We start from the raw sequence: 15,962 nt of genomic DNA, 5'->3' as shown, positions 1-15,962 counted from the left end.
CTAAAATAAGTTTTGAATTGAACTATGAATGGTCATCAGAGGAAGATGAGGGAGAGGAGAAGCTGAATCCATCTGAGCACACATCCAGGTTTGTCAGTGTTTCATTAGCGGAGCTCAATGACTTGGAGAAAAGCAACATACTGTCAGATCAGAAGGCAGAGTCAGCTGTGCCTGTGAAGCCACAGTCCACCATGCAGTCACCAGAGACTTATTTCACCGGCTGCACAATTAATGGAAACGTGCAGATAAATGTGTATAAAGAGTAAGTGCCTGGCGCACCATGTCTGCATACATAGCAACGGTGACAGCGGAGTCCTGAGGGAACTATTTTTGTTGGCGGAAGACAAATAAAATGCTTAAATTATCTATTTTGTCCTCATTTTTCAACATTTCTTAATCAGCCTTGCTTATTTAACTGTTAAACTGTTGTATAAAAGCAATATCACACTCGAGCTCGTGATGTTATACTCATATATCGTCACGTGACTGTCTTCGACACTCGGCCTGCGGCCTGTTGCCTAAATTCGAATAAATTCCCTCAAGGCATTTTTGAGATATTGCATTTGCAAGAATGATACGGACGAGGTCACAGTGACCTTGACCTTTTGACCTTTGACCATCAAATTCTAATCAGTTCATTACTAAATCCAAGTGGATGTTTTTACAAAATTTAAGAAAATTCCTACACATTATTCCTGAGATATAGCATTCACAAGAATGAGATGTATGCAAGGACACAGTAGCCTTGACCTTTGACCACTAAATTCTAATTAGTTCATCATTGAGTCCAGGTGGATATTTGTGCCAAATTTAAAGAAATTCCCTCAAGGTACTGTTAAGATATCCCATTCATGAGAATGAGACAGACTAGGTCACAGGGACCTTGACCTTTGACCTACAACCAACAGTCAATTTATCGTTGAGTCCAAGTGGACGTTTTTGCCAGATCTGAGGAAATTTCCTCGAAGTTTCTTGAGATATCGCGTTCACGAGAATGGGACGGACGGATGGACAACCCATAAAAATAATGCCACGGCGATCGCCAGCCTGGAGGCATAAACAGTGAAAAAATGAAGTGCTCTAGTCTCTTTTTAGTGAAACCTTACCTTCTCGGACAAACCCTCTCCTCTCCGCTGTGGCAGGAAGGCGGGCTGACGGCAGTGCCAAAGGCCGTCTCCAGGTAGCTGAGAGGCAGCGTCCTGTTTACCGGATGGTGAATCTGAGCTCCACACCACCGGGTCAAAGCCGCCTTGCTGCCCACGTAGAAGTGAACAAGAGCCGGTAAAGAGTCGAAGGCCTCGCCCTCCAGGCTGTACTGTACCCGAGTGTACGTCTCACCGGACTGAACCACCGTCCTCCTGATGACAAAGTGAAGTGTCTTCTGTTCCCAGTGGCTGGTGAGGACAAAGTCGCCCTGACTGGACTGAGAGTCTCTGATGAGGAAGTCGCCGTGGTTCACCACCAGGCTCTCTGACACCTGAGGAGACATTTTAATCATTAATTAATATTGATAAATATTATGGAAATACACAAGTTCTCAAAGAAGGTTCAGACTGCTTAGCAGTGATCAGTGTGATGGCTTTATTTTTGGCAACATTATAACAAATTTGATTGGTTAAAAATGGTGCCACAACCATTTTTATTGTTGATTTTTTTGCAGGTAAAAGATATGTCTCTGTTGAGGTTGGTGTGAAAAAATGTTGGGTTTAGTTTTAGTTTTGGCTTTGCCTTATTAAATTAGTTCAAATTGGGATGAGGCTGACATAAATAAAGTGCATCTGTTCTGTGGACCTATATAATGAAGAAGTATATCTGATATCTGAGATTCTCAAATAGAAAAGCCTGTCAACCAGGTCTAATAATAAGAATAATATTGTATATATTCAATCATCCCTCTATTCGCCTAAATAATGACTGTCTACTGTGTTACTGCAGCTAATTAGAGGAACTCCTGCATTTTGTTTTGTTTTGGTTTTTGTTTGGTTTGGTATAAATCTAAATTTCTGAACAAGATTGTGCCTTCAAACTATCAGCTCAGCTGGTGTTTGAACAGAGCTCCATCTTGTGGTTGAATCACTGCATTACTCTTATTCATGAGAGTTTAAGGTCATAACACAATTCAGATGTTTTATTTTAAAGTAAAACTCAAGGTAACGTCCCAGTGGCCAGTTTTGTTTTGGATCCTATAGTTAAAATAGGATCATTAAGCTCCACTTCTTAACCAAAAAACTAATCATCTGAATAGTAAATTACCTAAATGATAACAATGTAATTTACTGTAAAATTTTTAAATCCTGTAAAAAAGATGCTTTGTTCACTTTCCTAACAACGAATGAAACTAGGGTGATTTTTAGATTTATCAGTGGCTATCTCACTAACTAACAAGATACATTACATACTGTACAACATACATACAACTAATCCTTAAATAGAGAAATACATGTGGCACGGACACAACATGTCACGTAAGTTATTACCACAGCTGGTTATTGAGGGTTTGGAAGCGCAGACTATATGAACAAGTTTTTAATTAATTCTCAATAATAAACAACAGGATGTACTGATGTGATTGATTTATTCTAATGTGAAATATAAATAACACCCACAGGGTTGCTCCTCTGCTTCGCATATTGTCTGGTATGATGCAGTATTCACATAACAGACTGCACTAATTATTTAGACAGTTTTATGCATTTTTTAATCAGCCAGCTCTGTGACATTAACGATGCATGCCCACGATACGCCACCAGTTTGCCCAAACTCGTGTCAGCCCTGCATCGCCAGTCGCTTGTGACTACAGCTTGATCGGCTGTCTTGATGTAAGCACCGGGAGCACATGTCATGCCCTCTCATTGCTCCGCCAGCCTGATCCACATCGCAGGTATCCCAGCATGCTTTGTGTAGCAAATCAGTCGCTTCCAATATACAAAGAATGGAAGCCAATTTATGGTCATGTGTTATTGTGTATAGTGGGCATGCACCGTAAAGTTGAGCAGTGTGGTGCCTGCGCAGCAACGATGGCAATGAGAATAAGAATTCTGAATATAAAATATGGTTTAGCAAACTTAAGTTTATGTTTTTTGTTGAACTTATAATAATATAATCATTTAAGGAATTATGCATGACTAATATTTTTCTAATTAACGTTAAAAAAAAATCTCATATACCCCCTGCAGTACTCCAATGTACAACTAGAGGTACCCATACCCCCATCTGAGAAACAATGGGTTAAGATTAAGGTAAGCCTAGTGACAAACATAAAACCTGTGTGTGTGTGTGTGTGTGTGTGTGTGTGTGTGTGTGTGTGTGTGTGTGTGTGTGTGTGAGGCAGACCTCCCAGGGGATGCGTCCGTGGTACCAGGCGTGGCTCTTCAGGTTGCTGCCGCTCAGCTTCAGCTCCTCCTCCAGCTGCTTCCTCAGTTTCTCCGTCGCCGGCTCCAACCAGAACTTGTCTTTGGAGAACTTAAAGGGCATCACAGGTGCACAATCAGACACGACAACCCAACAAAACAAACACAAAAGAAAACATTAGTTTAAACCAGTCATGTGGCATCTTCTGGCTTTAGGTTCACATCCCAACAGATATGTTTACTGTCTGCCGCATCTCTGCTGCTTCCTGCTGTCTAAATATGGCAAACCAGACTCCACTCTTTCCTTAAAAACCTAGGTGAAATGTTCGTCCTCTGAGTGAACGAGCATTGTGGGTAAATCTGGTCGAACTGCAGCCCTTTTCAGCTCTGTTTTTGTGTGAATGTGTGTGAGGACAGAGGGGGATGAGGAGGGAGGACGGACAGCTCTGGCATTCCCACACTGGCATCAGCACTGGCGACACCAGGGGCCCGAGACCGAGACCCATGCTGGAGTCTTGGCCTCGTCGCCTAGGCAACGTCATTGTGTAATGGGGGTCATCACTCAGTGGTGCTTTGTCTGATGCGTCTTTATACAAATACAAAAAAAAAAAAAAAACGAAGATACTGTATATCAAGAGTTTACACCGACGCCGGGCTGGGAATGCTTTTGTTCAGACACACACACACACACACACACTAGTTACTGTTACAACACTGTGTTATAGGTGACATGTTGTTTTTCTTCTCCCTGACACCTCCCACCCCTCGCTTTTTGACACAATGGTTTGTCCCACTGGACTGTGAATCAAGGGCTGGGCATCGGGCCAGGACCACTTCAAAACAACATGAGAGAGAGAGTGTGTGTGTGTGTGTGTGTGTGTTTTAGAGATGGAAAAGACCTGGAAGCCCCTAATGAATAGCTTTAATTTCATTAGCATTATCATTCATTGCCAGCTTGTCCCTTTCAGACAAGTGTGTTTGTCAAGTATCCAATTATAAGTCAATGAACTGGAAATTCTCTCGCTCTCTGTGTCTCCTTCTACCTTTTCCAGGCAGAGCTGCCGGCCGGCTGAATCGAGGCCGCCGCGGTTACCAGCAGCAACCACAGCAGCTTTAAAGTATTTCCCCACGGAGGACCGCATTCCCCGAGTCCTTTCTGTCACCCGTCCTGATTGAATTAGAGCCTGAGTGCCGTGTGTGGAGGATCACAGCAGCAGAGTTTTAATTTAACCTTTAACTGAAAATGGTGCCGCTGCTGAGAACAGAAAGTGTTTTGTCTGACAAGAGGAAGAGAGAAGAGCAGCGTCACTGCAAAAAGGAAGCCAAGTAAACAAGATAAGAGTGTTAGATGAAAACAGATTTGGAGTCATAAAGAGGAAGCCTACCTTCACATATTCTCCGCTGCTGTCTGTCAGGTCCTGCTGACTGAAAAACAAAAGAAACGAGAAATTGAATCAGAAAAACTCAGTAATGGTTTTTTATAGAGATCCCTAACCCTTCACTCTTGTTTAAGACATTTTTCTGCCTTTGCCTGACCAAAAGGATTTATTGTATATTTGGATATTATATCATGGAGCCCTGAGACAGGATGACTTGTAAACATCAGTGTTCTTTGTAAACTCTGGTTAGCTGGTCCTCCCTGACCTGCTGTACACTGAAGTACTGACCCACACTTACTGTAAGGGCCTTTGTGATGGTCCGACAAGCTGTCGGAGCTAGCATGGAGCCCACACTGTAACCAACTGCACCCCCTGAAGAAATATTATCAAATTTTTGGACAAATAGAGTGATTCCAGAGAGATGGGTCTACAGAGGGGTCTACAGTCTGTGTTTGAAGGATATATCCAGGATGTCAAACTGACTGAGCAGCAACAACAGGTTAAAAAGACAAAGATAGTTACAAGTATAACAGTGCAGATCACAGGAAATGAACCACCACACCACTGAAAATTGAAACATAGGACAATGAAAATAAAGGGGATTTTCACCGATGTTCAACCAACTGTGTGTCATCTCGCTGAATGCAGATGAACGGTGTTTGGCTTTCCCCGCTGCTGCCAGCCAACGGGCAGACAGGGAGCCTTCGGGGAAGCCAAATACTGTTCATCTGCACACACTGTGATGACACACAGCTGGTTGAATATCAGCAAAGTCCCCCTGCTTCCCTTCACTGGTTCCTGTACAGCAGGGTCGCTCTTTGTTTCACTGTTATAATCATTACAAAGCAAAAGCAGCATGTGTATACATTCAGTAGGCTATATCTTCAGTAGCTAGCTAGCTAACCCTACACTTTTCAGGGTCTGATTTTGGTTTTGGAACAGGGAAGAAACGTATATCTTTTTCCAACCTCTCCAGGTAACGAGTATTATTAATGGTGGGACTGAGCAAAGGGTCAACTGTTCCCAGTGGTAAATGGACCTGCACTTGTGCAGCACCTTTCTAGTCTTCCAACCACTCAAAGCGCTTTTTAAACTATGAGTCACATTCACCCATTCACACACTGGTGGTTGAGGCTGCCAAACAAGATGCCACCTGCTACTCAATAACCATTCACACACTCTCACACACTGATGGAACAGCCATCGGGAACAATTATGGGTTCAGTGTCTTGCCCAAGGATACTTCGACATGCAAATTGAAGGACCTGAGGAGAGAGCATATGCAGCTCTATGCGGCCGCCAAGAGAAAAAGCGTGACGCCTAGTGTCTTTTTTCAGGGCGCTCTGCCTTTTCTGTGCTGCTGGTTGCACCACTTCTAGTTAAAAATCTCTGAGGATGTCACTGCCGCTCCTTTAACTAGGTTACTGTCAGAGTAAAGACAAAACAGCCCATCTGTGGGAGCAGATTGACCTCCAGACACTGCTACACATGTAGCATCATGTTAGCTACCTAGCAAACGGCAGACGGCCCTTTCTGACGGGAAACTGAATTGAATCTATGCTTTCTTCAAAACCAGTTATGTGACTAGTTCGTTTCCACAATGCTCCTGTGTTCAGTGAGGTGAAATGACTCTTTATTAATGGTGTGGCTGATTCTGCAGGAGTTGTGTGAGAGTTTGTAAACAGATGTTTTGATATAATTGTGCTGTTGTTTAATATGGCCCCCTATGACTTCAATTCGTCAAGAATTTTCTCAGTTTTTGGATTATTTGTTTATCGTGGAGGCATGCGAGAAAAACTTCACGAATTCAATGTAACAAGTGGCAAGTACTTCATACACAAATGGCTATTTTGAGGGTGAAGTGTTCCTTTAAAAGTGAAATTAAAGTTGTTTCCAAAAGAAAATGAACATTTTTTTATGGTTTACAGTTGCATTTTTGTTTAATTCTGACATGAGTCTAACCCACAGCTGCCTGTGTCAATGGGGCTTTTCTGGCCAAAGTTTCTCCTCAGATCGATGTACTTTGGTACTGATTATGATAAAATATTAATTTACTAAAGAGAACATATGTAATTAATCCAGAAAATAATCATTCAGTGTTTATTGACTATTTTGTAAGTTACAAATAAATATAATTAAAAGTAGAAGTGTACCAATCAAACAACATATCTATTTTACCTTTAATCAGTACCAGATACAGTAGTTATTCCCAAGAAACTCCCGAGAAATTTTTTGGTTCTCGGGCTCTTAAAATAAGTTTCTGAGTATGATTTTTAGTTTAACACTCATCTGCTTCGTCAGGATTGTGTGGGTGGGGTTTGATCAGATGTTATTAATTCTGGCATATCCCTGGCAACATGAACAAACAATCCAACAACTGTGATCAGATACAGGTTCAGATTTTTATATTGCTCAATTCAGCGGTGACCAGATCTTAAAAAAAAACAGATGTGGGACAAAGAGTATGTTTGTATGGGACACTGAGGGGGACATATTACCAACGCCGAGAGGCTGCTGAAATGTTTGATATAATGAATGTTTAACTTAAAGAATAAACATTTCTTTTCTGCCTCACATGTACTGTGTCGCTTCATGTCATATTCCCCTCATGTGAAAATGAAAAATAACTCAAATTTCACAAACTAGAATTACCACCCCACAGTTACACGCCTCTGTGCACCAGTCAAGTTTCTCATATAGTTTACATCCATGTCTGTGAAAACATGGATGCTCCACACATATCTCCCCCCCGGCAGCAGATTCGATCTACATACTTAGCACAATTTCAAGATGGACACCCAAGATTAGTCACCAATTCAGTATCTGACCAAATGCCTCCTCTTCTGTTCCTCAGTTATGACGTTGAGCAACGGCCAGAAAAGTGTTTTTTGCAGAACATTATGATGTCACAGTGAAGCTGACCTTTGACCCTTTGGATATAAAATGTCATCACTTCATTATTTCATCCTGTTTGACATTTGTGTTGTTTTCTGAGGTCACAGTGACCTTGACCTGTCTTCTTTTGTTTTTTGAAGATTATTTTTTGGGGGTTTTGCCTTTATTTGATAGGATAGATATTAAGTGTTAAAGGGGGAGAGAGAGGGGGAACGACATGCAGCAAAGGGCTGTAGGCCGGAATCGAGCCTGCGGCTGCTGCAGCAGTTTCACAGCCTTTGTACACTGGGCGCCTGCTCTACCCCCTGAGCCACCTGGCGCCCCAACCTTGACCCCTTGACCCCTACCTGTCACTTCATTGTTGAGTCAAGATGAACATTTCTTCCAAATTTGAAATTTGAAGAAATTCCTTGAAGGTATTCTTGTGATTTCATGTTCGCAAAAATGAGACAGGCAAGGTCACAATGACTTTGACCTTTGACGACCAATATCCAATCACTTGATGCTTGAGTCCAAGTGAACGTTTGTGCCAAAGTTGAAGAAATTCCCTCAAGATGTTCTTGAAATATCATGTTCATAACAATGAGACAGACGAGGACAAAGACCTTGACCTGTGGCCGCCAAACCTAACCAGTTCCCTTAAGGTATTTTTGAAATATCGCATTCACAAGGATGGGACAGACAGATGGATGAACAGACGGACGGACAACCCAAAAATGGGCTATCTCCAGTGTGGAGGCATAACACCTCTGAGAGTCACCTGTCACTGGCTCAGTTACAAGTCGCTTCCATGTCTTTGCTGCAGCTGACTTTCTTTCTCTTTGTGATGGTTTCCATCATATTCCACCTAAAACTGCAAAGCTTATGACTTCCTGGTGACTCCCAATTTTCCCTGTTGGGCGTAGCGTATATGACAGTGACAGGTTCACCTGCACTTGACCCGCTACATGTGTGCAGTTTCATTGACATCAAACACAGCCCCATGGTGACAGCCTTCCCTGCTGTCCTCACAGCCACTGGATAAAAGACAGATTTTAGAAAAGCGTCTGTCCTGCAGTGGTTTGACTTCTGAAAAAAACTAGAGCCAATAAATGTCATCGCTCAATATCTGGGACGTGGGACAAGGGAGAGAAATGCTGTGCAAAGTTGCTGTGGAAAGTTCTCAAATGAAGTCAAGAATTTTGACTTAATAAAATGAAATAATGATGAAAATATGATGAAATCTGTCCAAATATTTGACGACAACTTTCAGTACTTTATTGTTTTTAATACTCAATCTTACCGACACATTGTGGTTGTAAACAAAAAAGTATTTAGGTTCTGTACCCTGCTCGAAGTACTGTAATAGCAGTACCTAAAGTAGCAGTTGTCGCAGTACAGTCAGTCAGGGTAGGAACATACTGTTTTCTGTCTGTCTGTCTGTCCTGTTGCACAACTCTGACAGCAGAAGTGTGTTAATGCGACACCACCCAGCAACAGCTTCCCACACAACAAACTGCTCCAGGGAGGACGGGGAATATCTCTGCTGCTGTGTGAAACCACATATCTGCAAACAGTTTGTTTTTCAGGTCTGAAGCAAAAGAAACTTCTTTTCTCCCCCGACGTCCGTCCAGTGATCGCAGCAGCTGGCTCCTCACCAGGTCTGACGGCTCAGGGAGCCTCAAAACTCAGCTGCACACACGGAGGAGCACAAACATGTTGGACTGATGTCAGAAAAAAAGGGGAAAAACAAACTGTAGTTGTGTGGTTTCTCTCTGACAGCAGTGATACGTCGTGTCAGAGAGACAACGTTGGCAATGTGAAACTTTTTTTTTTTTCTTTTTCTGGGGGTCACTCTGCTGTTTCTTAACATGCTGCATATTTCCATGAGTAACGTCAGGGGAGGTGACCTTCTGTTCCCAAACACAAACTCTGAGAGCAAAAACACACACACACACACACACACACACGCAAACATATTGCATGAGAATCTCCCTGACTTTCAAAAGCTTCACTTGCAAGCCTCATGTTTTATTTTATGTCCTGAACTGGTGCTTGTATCAGTTTGGAGCTCATCGTGTGACATCAGAAAACTTGATTTCCTGATCAGGGTTAAGGACGTGCAGCTATTTTATCTTCTCATAACACTTATTGTTTTCCTGTGATTATGAAATAATTCTTTCATCAGCACATAAACCAGATGATGAAGTAAGAGGAGCTCCAAGAGACAACAGGTTTGATTTATTGGCATCATGAATGAACTTCCTCATGACCATGGGAAAATATCAAACAACATTTCATCATCTGGCCCTCGTTACGAGTAAAACACTGGTCCCGCACACAGTATTAGTTCTTTGATAACTGCAAATATTGCTGCACATAAAGTAGATGTTTAGGGTTTAATTTTATACCTACAGAATTTTACAACATAGGCTTGTATTTAATGTCTTTACTGTCAAAAAACTGAAGTGATGTTAGTTGGAAAACAGTTCTTTATCTTTAGGTCTTGTCAACACATACATGGGTATTTTTTAAAATGTAGCTTTTCCTGCGTGATTTGGTCTTTCGTCCACATGCAATCACTGAAATTGGACCTTTTGTAAATTTCCTTCCAGGGTCAAGATCTAGAAAGTTTGTTTTCAGTGTTGATATGCAGACGGGGGAAAACAAAACTTTTGGCTTGAGATGTCAGAGTGTGCTGTGACCTCCTTTGTGACTTAAACATTGAGTCAATTCATTTAGTAAGAGTTTGGTGAACTTTGACAAGTGAATTGACCGATACAAGCAGTTTGACCTCTGAGGGAACAGAGACAAAATGTTCTCAATAGAGGAAATTCTTGTAGCTTGTTAGATGTGTCCTGTTTATAAAACTGGATGGTGCTGCTCTTCAGCTGCTCGGAGCACAAACTGCTTCACAAAATGTGGTTTAAAGGTAGGATCTGGAGGATTTTCTAACAAAACAAAATACAGACATATACAAATGAAATCCTGCTTAATCATCACCTATGGGCTTCTACTCATGTGTGGTGGTGACTCTGTTTGCAGAGCTCCTGCCCTTTAACTGTATTTTGATGTTTTTGTGAGCTCGGACCGCTTCTGGGCGGAGATTTCCCCAGCCAATGAGAGAGCCAGGTGCTGTGCCCAAGCGTGTCCGAGCGTGCACCAGCGCGAGCCTTGCCTGAACCTCTTCTGTGAAGCCTTCTTCTGTACCTCCGGGCTCCGTACACCCGGGAGAGTTGAGCCTGATAGGAGGGGCCAAATTTGAATGTGTGTTTACAAACAGCAACTGGAAAATCCTCCAGACCCTACCTTTAAAGACAGTTATGAGACACAAGTCAATGATACAAATACATCTTTTGATGCTCAGAGCTTTTCTGCCCAGTAAATGTAACTAAATAGATTAAGAATATCTGGAATTACCACCTCAAGGTTTTATGCCTCCACACACCGGTCAAGTTGCACCAAAATCTTATCAGTTTATTTTCAAGTCCAAGTGGACGTTTGTGCCAAATTTGAGGAAAGTCCTTTTTGGAGATATCACAGTCACAAGAATGAGATGGATGCAAAGTCACAGTGACCTTTGACCACCAAAATCGAATCAGTTCATAGAATCAAAGTGAACATTTGTGCCAGATTTGAAGGAATTCCATTATTGTGTTTGTAAGTCACAGTGACATTGACCTTTGACCTATCACCACATAACTCGACTAGGCCATTTAATTGGCCTACTGTCCTTGTCCCAGTATACAAGCGCGGGAGGGGAATCTATTTATTGAGGCAAGTATGTCCGACTCCGCCATGATAGGTGGAGATATGCCCCCTTTCAGCTTGTTATTATTGGACATTTTTCCTGTTGACCTATTACGTCACAGACCAAACAATGGACAAACAAGTTAGCTACGGTTAGCTAGCCGCATCCCATCCGTGTCTTTTAAAATATTTAACTCTTTCAGCTGACACAGCATGAACTGTATGTCCTCATCCGTCCAAAAAGTCACAGCTCTGGATGTAGATTTCTCCATGTTGTTACCAGTTTCTTCTTCTTCTCTAACACATTTAATGCTATTGGACTTCCGGGTCAAAGCCCGGGGTGGAAACTGTGGAGCATGCTCAGAGCGCCTCGGCCAGTTTGGGTCTGACTGACTGGATACATGCAGGAGGAATCTGACTCCCAATCGCATTATCCGGGTGTGTTAAGCCGACTTTGAGAAATTCGATTTAATACAATTTCATTTCAGTAACATGTTAACATGTGCTCTCAAAGTCTGGTTTTAGTCAGACTGACACAATAAAGCAATTTTCTCTGATGTGATGTAAATGTATTGACTGACTCCAAGGGGATGTTTGTGCCAAATGTGAGGAAATTCCCTCCAGCTATTGTTATTGTTGGTATGGAGCCATAATAAAATCAGTAAAATACTGAATTAAATAGCAAACAATCCAGAGAACAAACTAGCCAGCGACAGTAGTTTGACAACCAGCCTGACCAGCCGTCCCTTTGTCGACAAGCTTTCAGAGTATTTCACCTAGAAACCAGGGTCATTTTACTGTGCTACTTTCTCATGTGGCTGACCTCAAGTTTGTTTTCATGTTTGTGCAAAAGGACAGCCGACCGTCAGCCAACCTGCTCAGCTGATAAACTCTTAGATTTATTCTTGTATTCATGAAGGACAGCTGTAGATATCAGTCAGACCATGACAGTGAGCCACCACCACAGTGAACCACTCCCCTGTTAAATAACACATGTGTGTCTGAAGCTCTGTCATGTCATGGTCACAAACTGCTCTGAGAGCTCAGCGAGGGGGGAACTCCCTCCGCCTGGGGCCGCACTCCCCAAACCAGCATCAAATTTTACAGCACTTCCTGTTCCCTCAGCCAACATGAGACACACTCGTATCATCTACACACACACACACACACACACACACACAAACTCTGTGGTTCAAAGCTCCCATAATAATCCAAAACAAATGTGACACCACCTACATGCGTCCACGCAGAGCGGAGGCTGCTGAGGTTTACTACAGAGAGGCACATAAAGTGGAAAAAGAAACACAGTCGGTGACTTTTCAAACGAAGGTCAAGGTAAACCTCAATAACCACTTCTGTTTTCCCCTTAATGAATGAGACAGAGCTGAAGTATCACAGTACCATCAGGTCAGGAAACCACCGATCAGCTCCTCAGAATCCGGTCAGCGACTAACGGAACTCTGAAATACGTCTGTGAAGTGAATCCTGATTCACCACCTCTCTGTGAAGGTCTGCTTCAGCTCATGAGACTAAATGACATAGTCAAGTTAAAGGAAAGACACTGTTGGTACAAGACGGGATGCAAAACACGCTCTTTGATCATCCAACCATTCACCCCGAACCACCTCATGGGAGTTTTGCAGCAGTAACGTCACACTGCCTTCGACTTCCGCACGACCACAGGAGGTCACGTCAGGAGAAGAACATGACAGGAGTTTGTCTCATACCAGTCGCCAGAATAAATGCTGACATTCTGCCTTTCTGCGAACCATGAATACGCGACAATCGTGCATTTCATCTGTGTCACATCAATGTTTCTAAAGGAGCTGGAGGTGATGGTGGATGGCATCACCTGGAAGAGACAGCCGCCATCTGCAGATGAGACCAACAAACGACAAAAAACTTCTTTTTTTTTTAAGCAAGTCATTGCTGCGTTTCCAGCTGCCTTTCAGCTCCCAGACGTGGGGAATTTTAGGGACATGTCGTGTGTTTCCTGTGGGGAAAGTGTAATGTAGAGCGGTTGTTTTTCACAGAGATATTTGCTGAATTTCCTGCCATGATAGAAGCACAAAACTCTGTTGTTTTAAGCTAAACCATGTTTTTTTCTTGACCATAACCAAGTGGTTTTTGCCAGAGAGAGATCATTAGTCAACTGAGAGTCCATCAAGTTGAGCAGTCTTTTTTTTTTTAAATTATTATTCATTCAGTGTGCAGTGTACTTCTGGGGACGTTTCGGTACAGGCAGCTGCAGACACAGAGGCAGCTGCCTGGAGGCTTTGCCCAATGAGGCTCCGAGATAACTTTAAAGGTTAAAGCAAAAAAGGTTGTTGGACATTTCCAACACGCTGTTGCACAGTTGGCTTGTTTACTATATCACAAAAATGTCGGTGTTGCACTAAACATTCCACTGACCCCCGTTCAAACTCTTAAACTCTTTCAGTCAGGACCATTTTAGTCAAAGAAAACTTTATGTCCTTTTGCAGTATTATATCTGGTGGCATGGTTTTGTTCTGGGGCCTCTGTGCCTCTCCTCCAGGCCTACGCAGAAAGCCTGTGTCTCAGAGAGCGCACCTCTCTGCCCTTCCACGCACATACAAGGAAAGCCTAAGGCAAAGAGAGCAAATGTTCCTGCCCTTCCTCATTTTCTTCTTTTACATTTTTACATTATGTTTATTTCCTCCTTAAATAGAACACATTGTCAAGGACTAGTACCATTATTGATTTTGGTGCATTTTTATTTTCTGTGCAGTGTCAGATTTGAAAAAATAAATAAATAAAATAAATGCCTTGGTACCTTTTTATAGGACAAAAAATGTCTGCATCAAAAAAAAAAAAAAATCAGGAAACATTGTATATTAATACTATTTTCCACTTTCACTGACTGAATTTTTTTTTAACCAACTTCAGTCCTAATCATAAACATTAAGTATTCATTTTTGGTTATATTTTTGCTCCCATACTAAAATGATAATTAATGATACACTTTTATTTGTTTTAATTTTTATTTTTCTTATTTTGTTTTCATTTTGATGCATTTTATTTTCCAGGAAGTGTCCCAAAAAACAACAACTCCGTCTTGGTACCTTTTCAGAGGTTAAAAAGAAATGTGCACAAAAGGTTTCATAAAATATCATATATTAATATAATTTTCCACTTTCACTGAATTGGGTTTTTTATAACTACAAAATATTCATTCATTTTCAGAATTATAACCCTTTAAATGTCAGTTTCTTTACATGATGCCACTGATATTTTTTATGAAAAAAAAATTGAGGGTTTTTTTTTTTTACCCTATACGAAATGCTATGTGCAATTTTTATTTTAATTTTACTTCACAGTTAGTGATTAGCAATAACATTGATTTTGATGCTATACTCAATGCAATGGGGATTTTTTTTTTTTTGTTTTGGAATATTACAGTCTTGGATATGTCAGTGACTAGCGAACAACACTGACTTTCACGCCCCAGCCACCCCCTCCGCCTGAGAAGTAAAGAACAGTCCCTAAAGTCAGAAAAGTGTCACAGCCTGAAGGAGACATCTACACTGTGAGATGATGTGAGAAAATATCTGGTGTCACATATCAAACAGCTTCCTGTAACAGCCAGAGATCAAAGTCAGGTGTAAATCAGGTCAGCCAGGAGCAGGTAGGACAGACAGATAGACAGACGGACAAACAGACAGACAGCATGAAGTGAAACAGGCTGCTGCATCTCTGCCAAAAAACTCTTATCACTATTCTGACTGGAAGCAGAGCGGGATCAAATTCCTCCTCTTATGTAATTTACAGCCCGGTCCAGTTTCAGCCTGCACTCCTCCATGGAACACAGACAGACAGGCCGACAGACAGACAGGCAGGCAGTCAGACAGACAGACAGCAGACCAGCCTCTTCTCTCATCAAAGTCGACTGGTTGTAAATCTTTTACTGGTCTGAAGCTTTTCATGTTTAAAGGCATCAAACTAACTGAAAACACGTTTGTCTCTGCTCTGAAAGCATCACACACACAAACTACACACAAACTACACACAGAACACAAATAACTCAAGCTCAAATATTAAGAAATGTCCAACTTGTAGAAAACTCCTGGAGCACTTAAACGCATCACATTTGTCCTCTGAAGTCTCAGCCCGACACCACAGACTTTACATTAACTATAACATGAGTCCTCTCACCTTGTCTGTCCCTCCCCGCAGCGGACTGACCGACACTTAACGTCCCCGACTTCACACATGTTGTCCCGCACGCTCCGACCCGCACTGCCGCTCAGAGGGACCCAGCTGACTGACTGAAGCGCGGCGGCAGGAGCGAGCTACTGCGCATGTCCGCTCTCACAACTACTACTGAATTTAATGTATTTTAATGATGATGCATGTCAGGGCAGCTGTTTATTGAAACTTTATTTTATTTTCATGACATTTTCTTGTTTTATTGCGACTTTATTCTAATAATATTTCAACTTTTTGAAATCATAGTAAACTGCAAGGGGCTGTTCTTTACTTATCAGAGGAGGGGGAGGGGTGTGACTTTGTTTTAATTATTTTTTGTTAACTTATTAATTTATTTATCTATTTTTTAAAAGTCCCTGAAGCTACAAATATTTTTCCTTGA

The 15,962-nt window shown here is 41.8% G+C and overlaps 2 protein-coding genes across 3 annotated transcripts in view; one reads left to right on the top strand and one right to left on the bottom strand.

The window, feature by feature from the left end:
- ptrh1 (peptidyl-tRNA hydrolase 1 homolog) overlaps window positions 1–15,962 on the top strand; it is a 177,349-nt gene that overhangs the window by 87,752 nt on the left and 73,635 nt on the right. The gene's annotated exons all lie outside the window — the stretch shown is intronic.
- Window positions 1–15,962, bottom strand: part of sh2d3cb (SH2 domain containing 3Cb) — a 58,349-nt gene that overhangs the window by 30,349 nt on the left and 12,038 nt on the right. The window contains exons 1-4 of one of the 2 annotated variants that reach the window (XM_049579579.1): window positions 15,527–15,635; window positions 4,736–4,775; window positions 3,334–3,462; window positions 1,107–1,477 (exon numbers count right to left, since the gene is read on the bottom strand). In XM_049579579.1, the coding sequence (XP_049435536.1) occupies window positions 1,107–1,477; window positions 3,334–3,462; window positions 4,736–4,775; window positions 15,527–15,585 (599 nt within the window). In that variant the 5' untranslated portion in view covers window positions 15,586–15,635. Of the gene's footprint in view, window positions 1–1,106; window positions 1,478–3,333; window positions 3,463–4,735; window positions 4,776–15,526; window positions 15,636–15,962 lie in introns of those variants that run through there. The other variant, XM_049579577.1, reaches the window with a different exon arrangement.

Source organism: Epinephelus fuscoguttatus, linkage group LG6, assembly GCF_011397635.1.
Source record: "Epinephelus fuscoguttatus linkage group LG6, E.fuscoguttatus.final_Chr_v1".
Lineage (NCBI taxonomy): Eukaryota > Metazoa > Chordata > Actinopteri > Perciformes > Serranidae > Epinephelus > Epinephelus fuscoguttatus.
The sequence above is the reverse complement of the archived record's forward strand: the minus strand, read 5'-3'. Positions and strand labels throughout refer to the sequence as shown.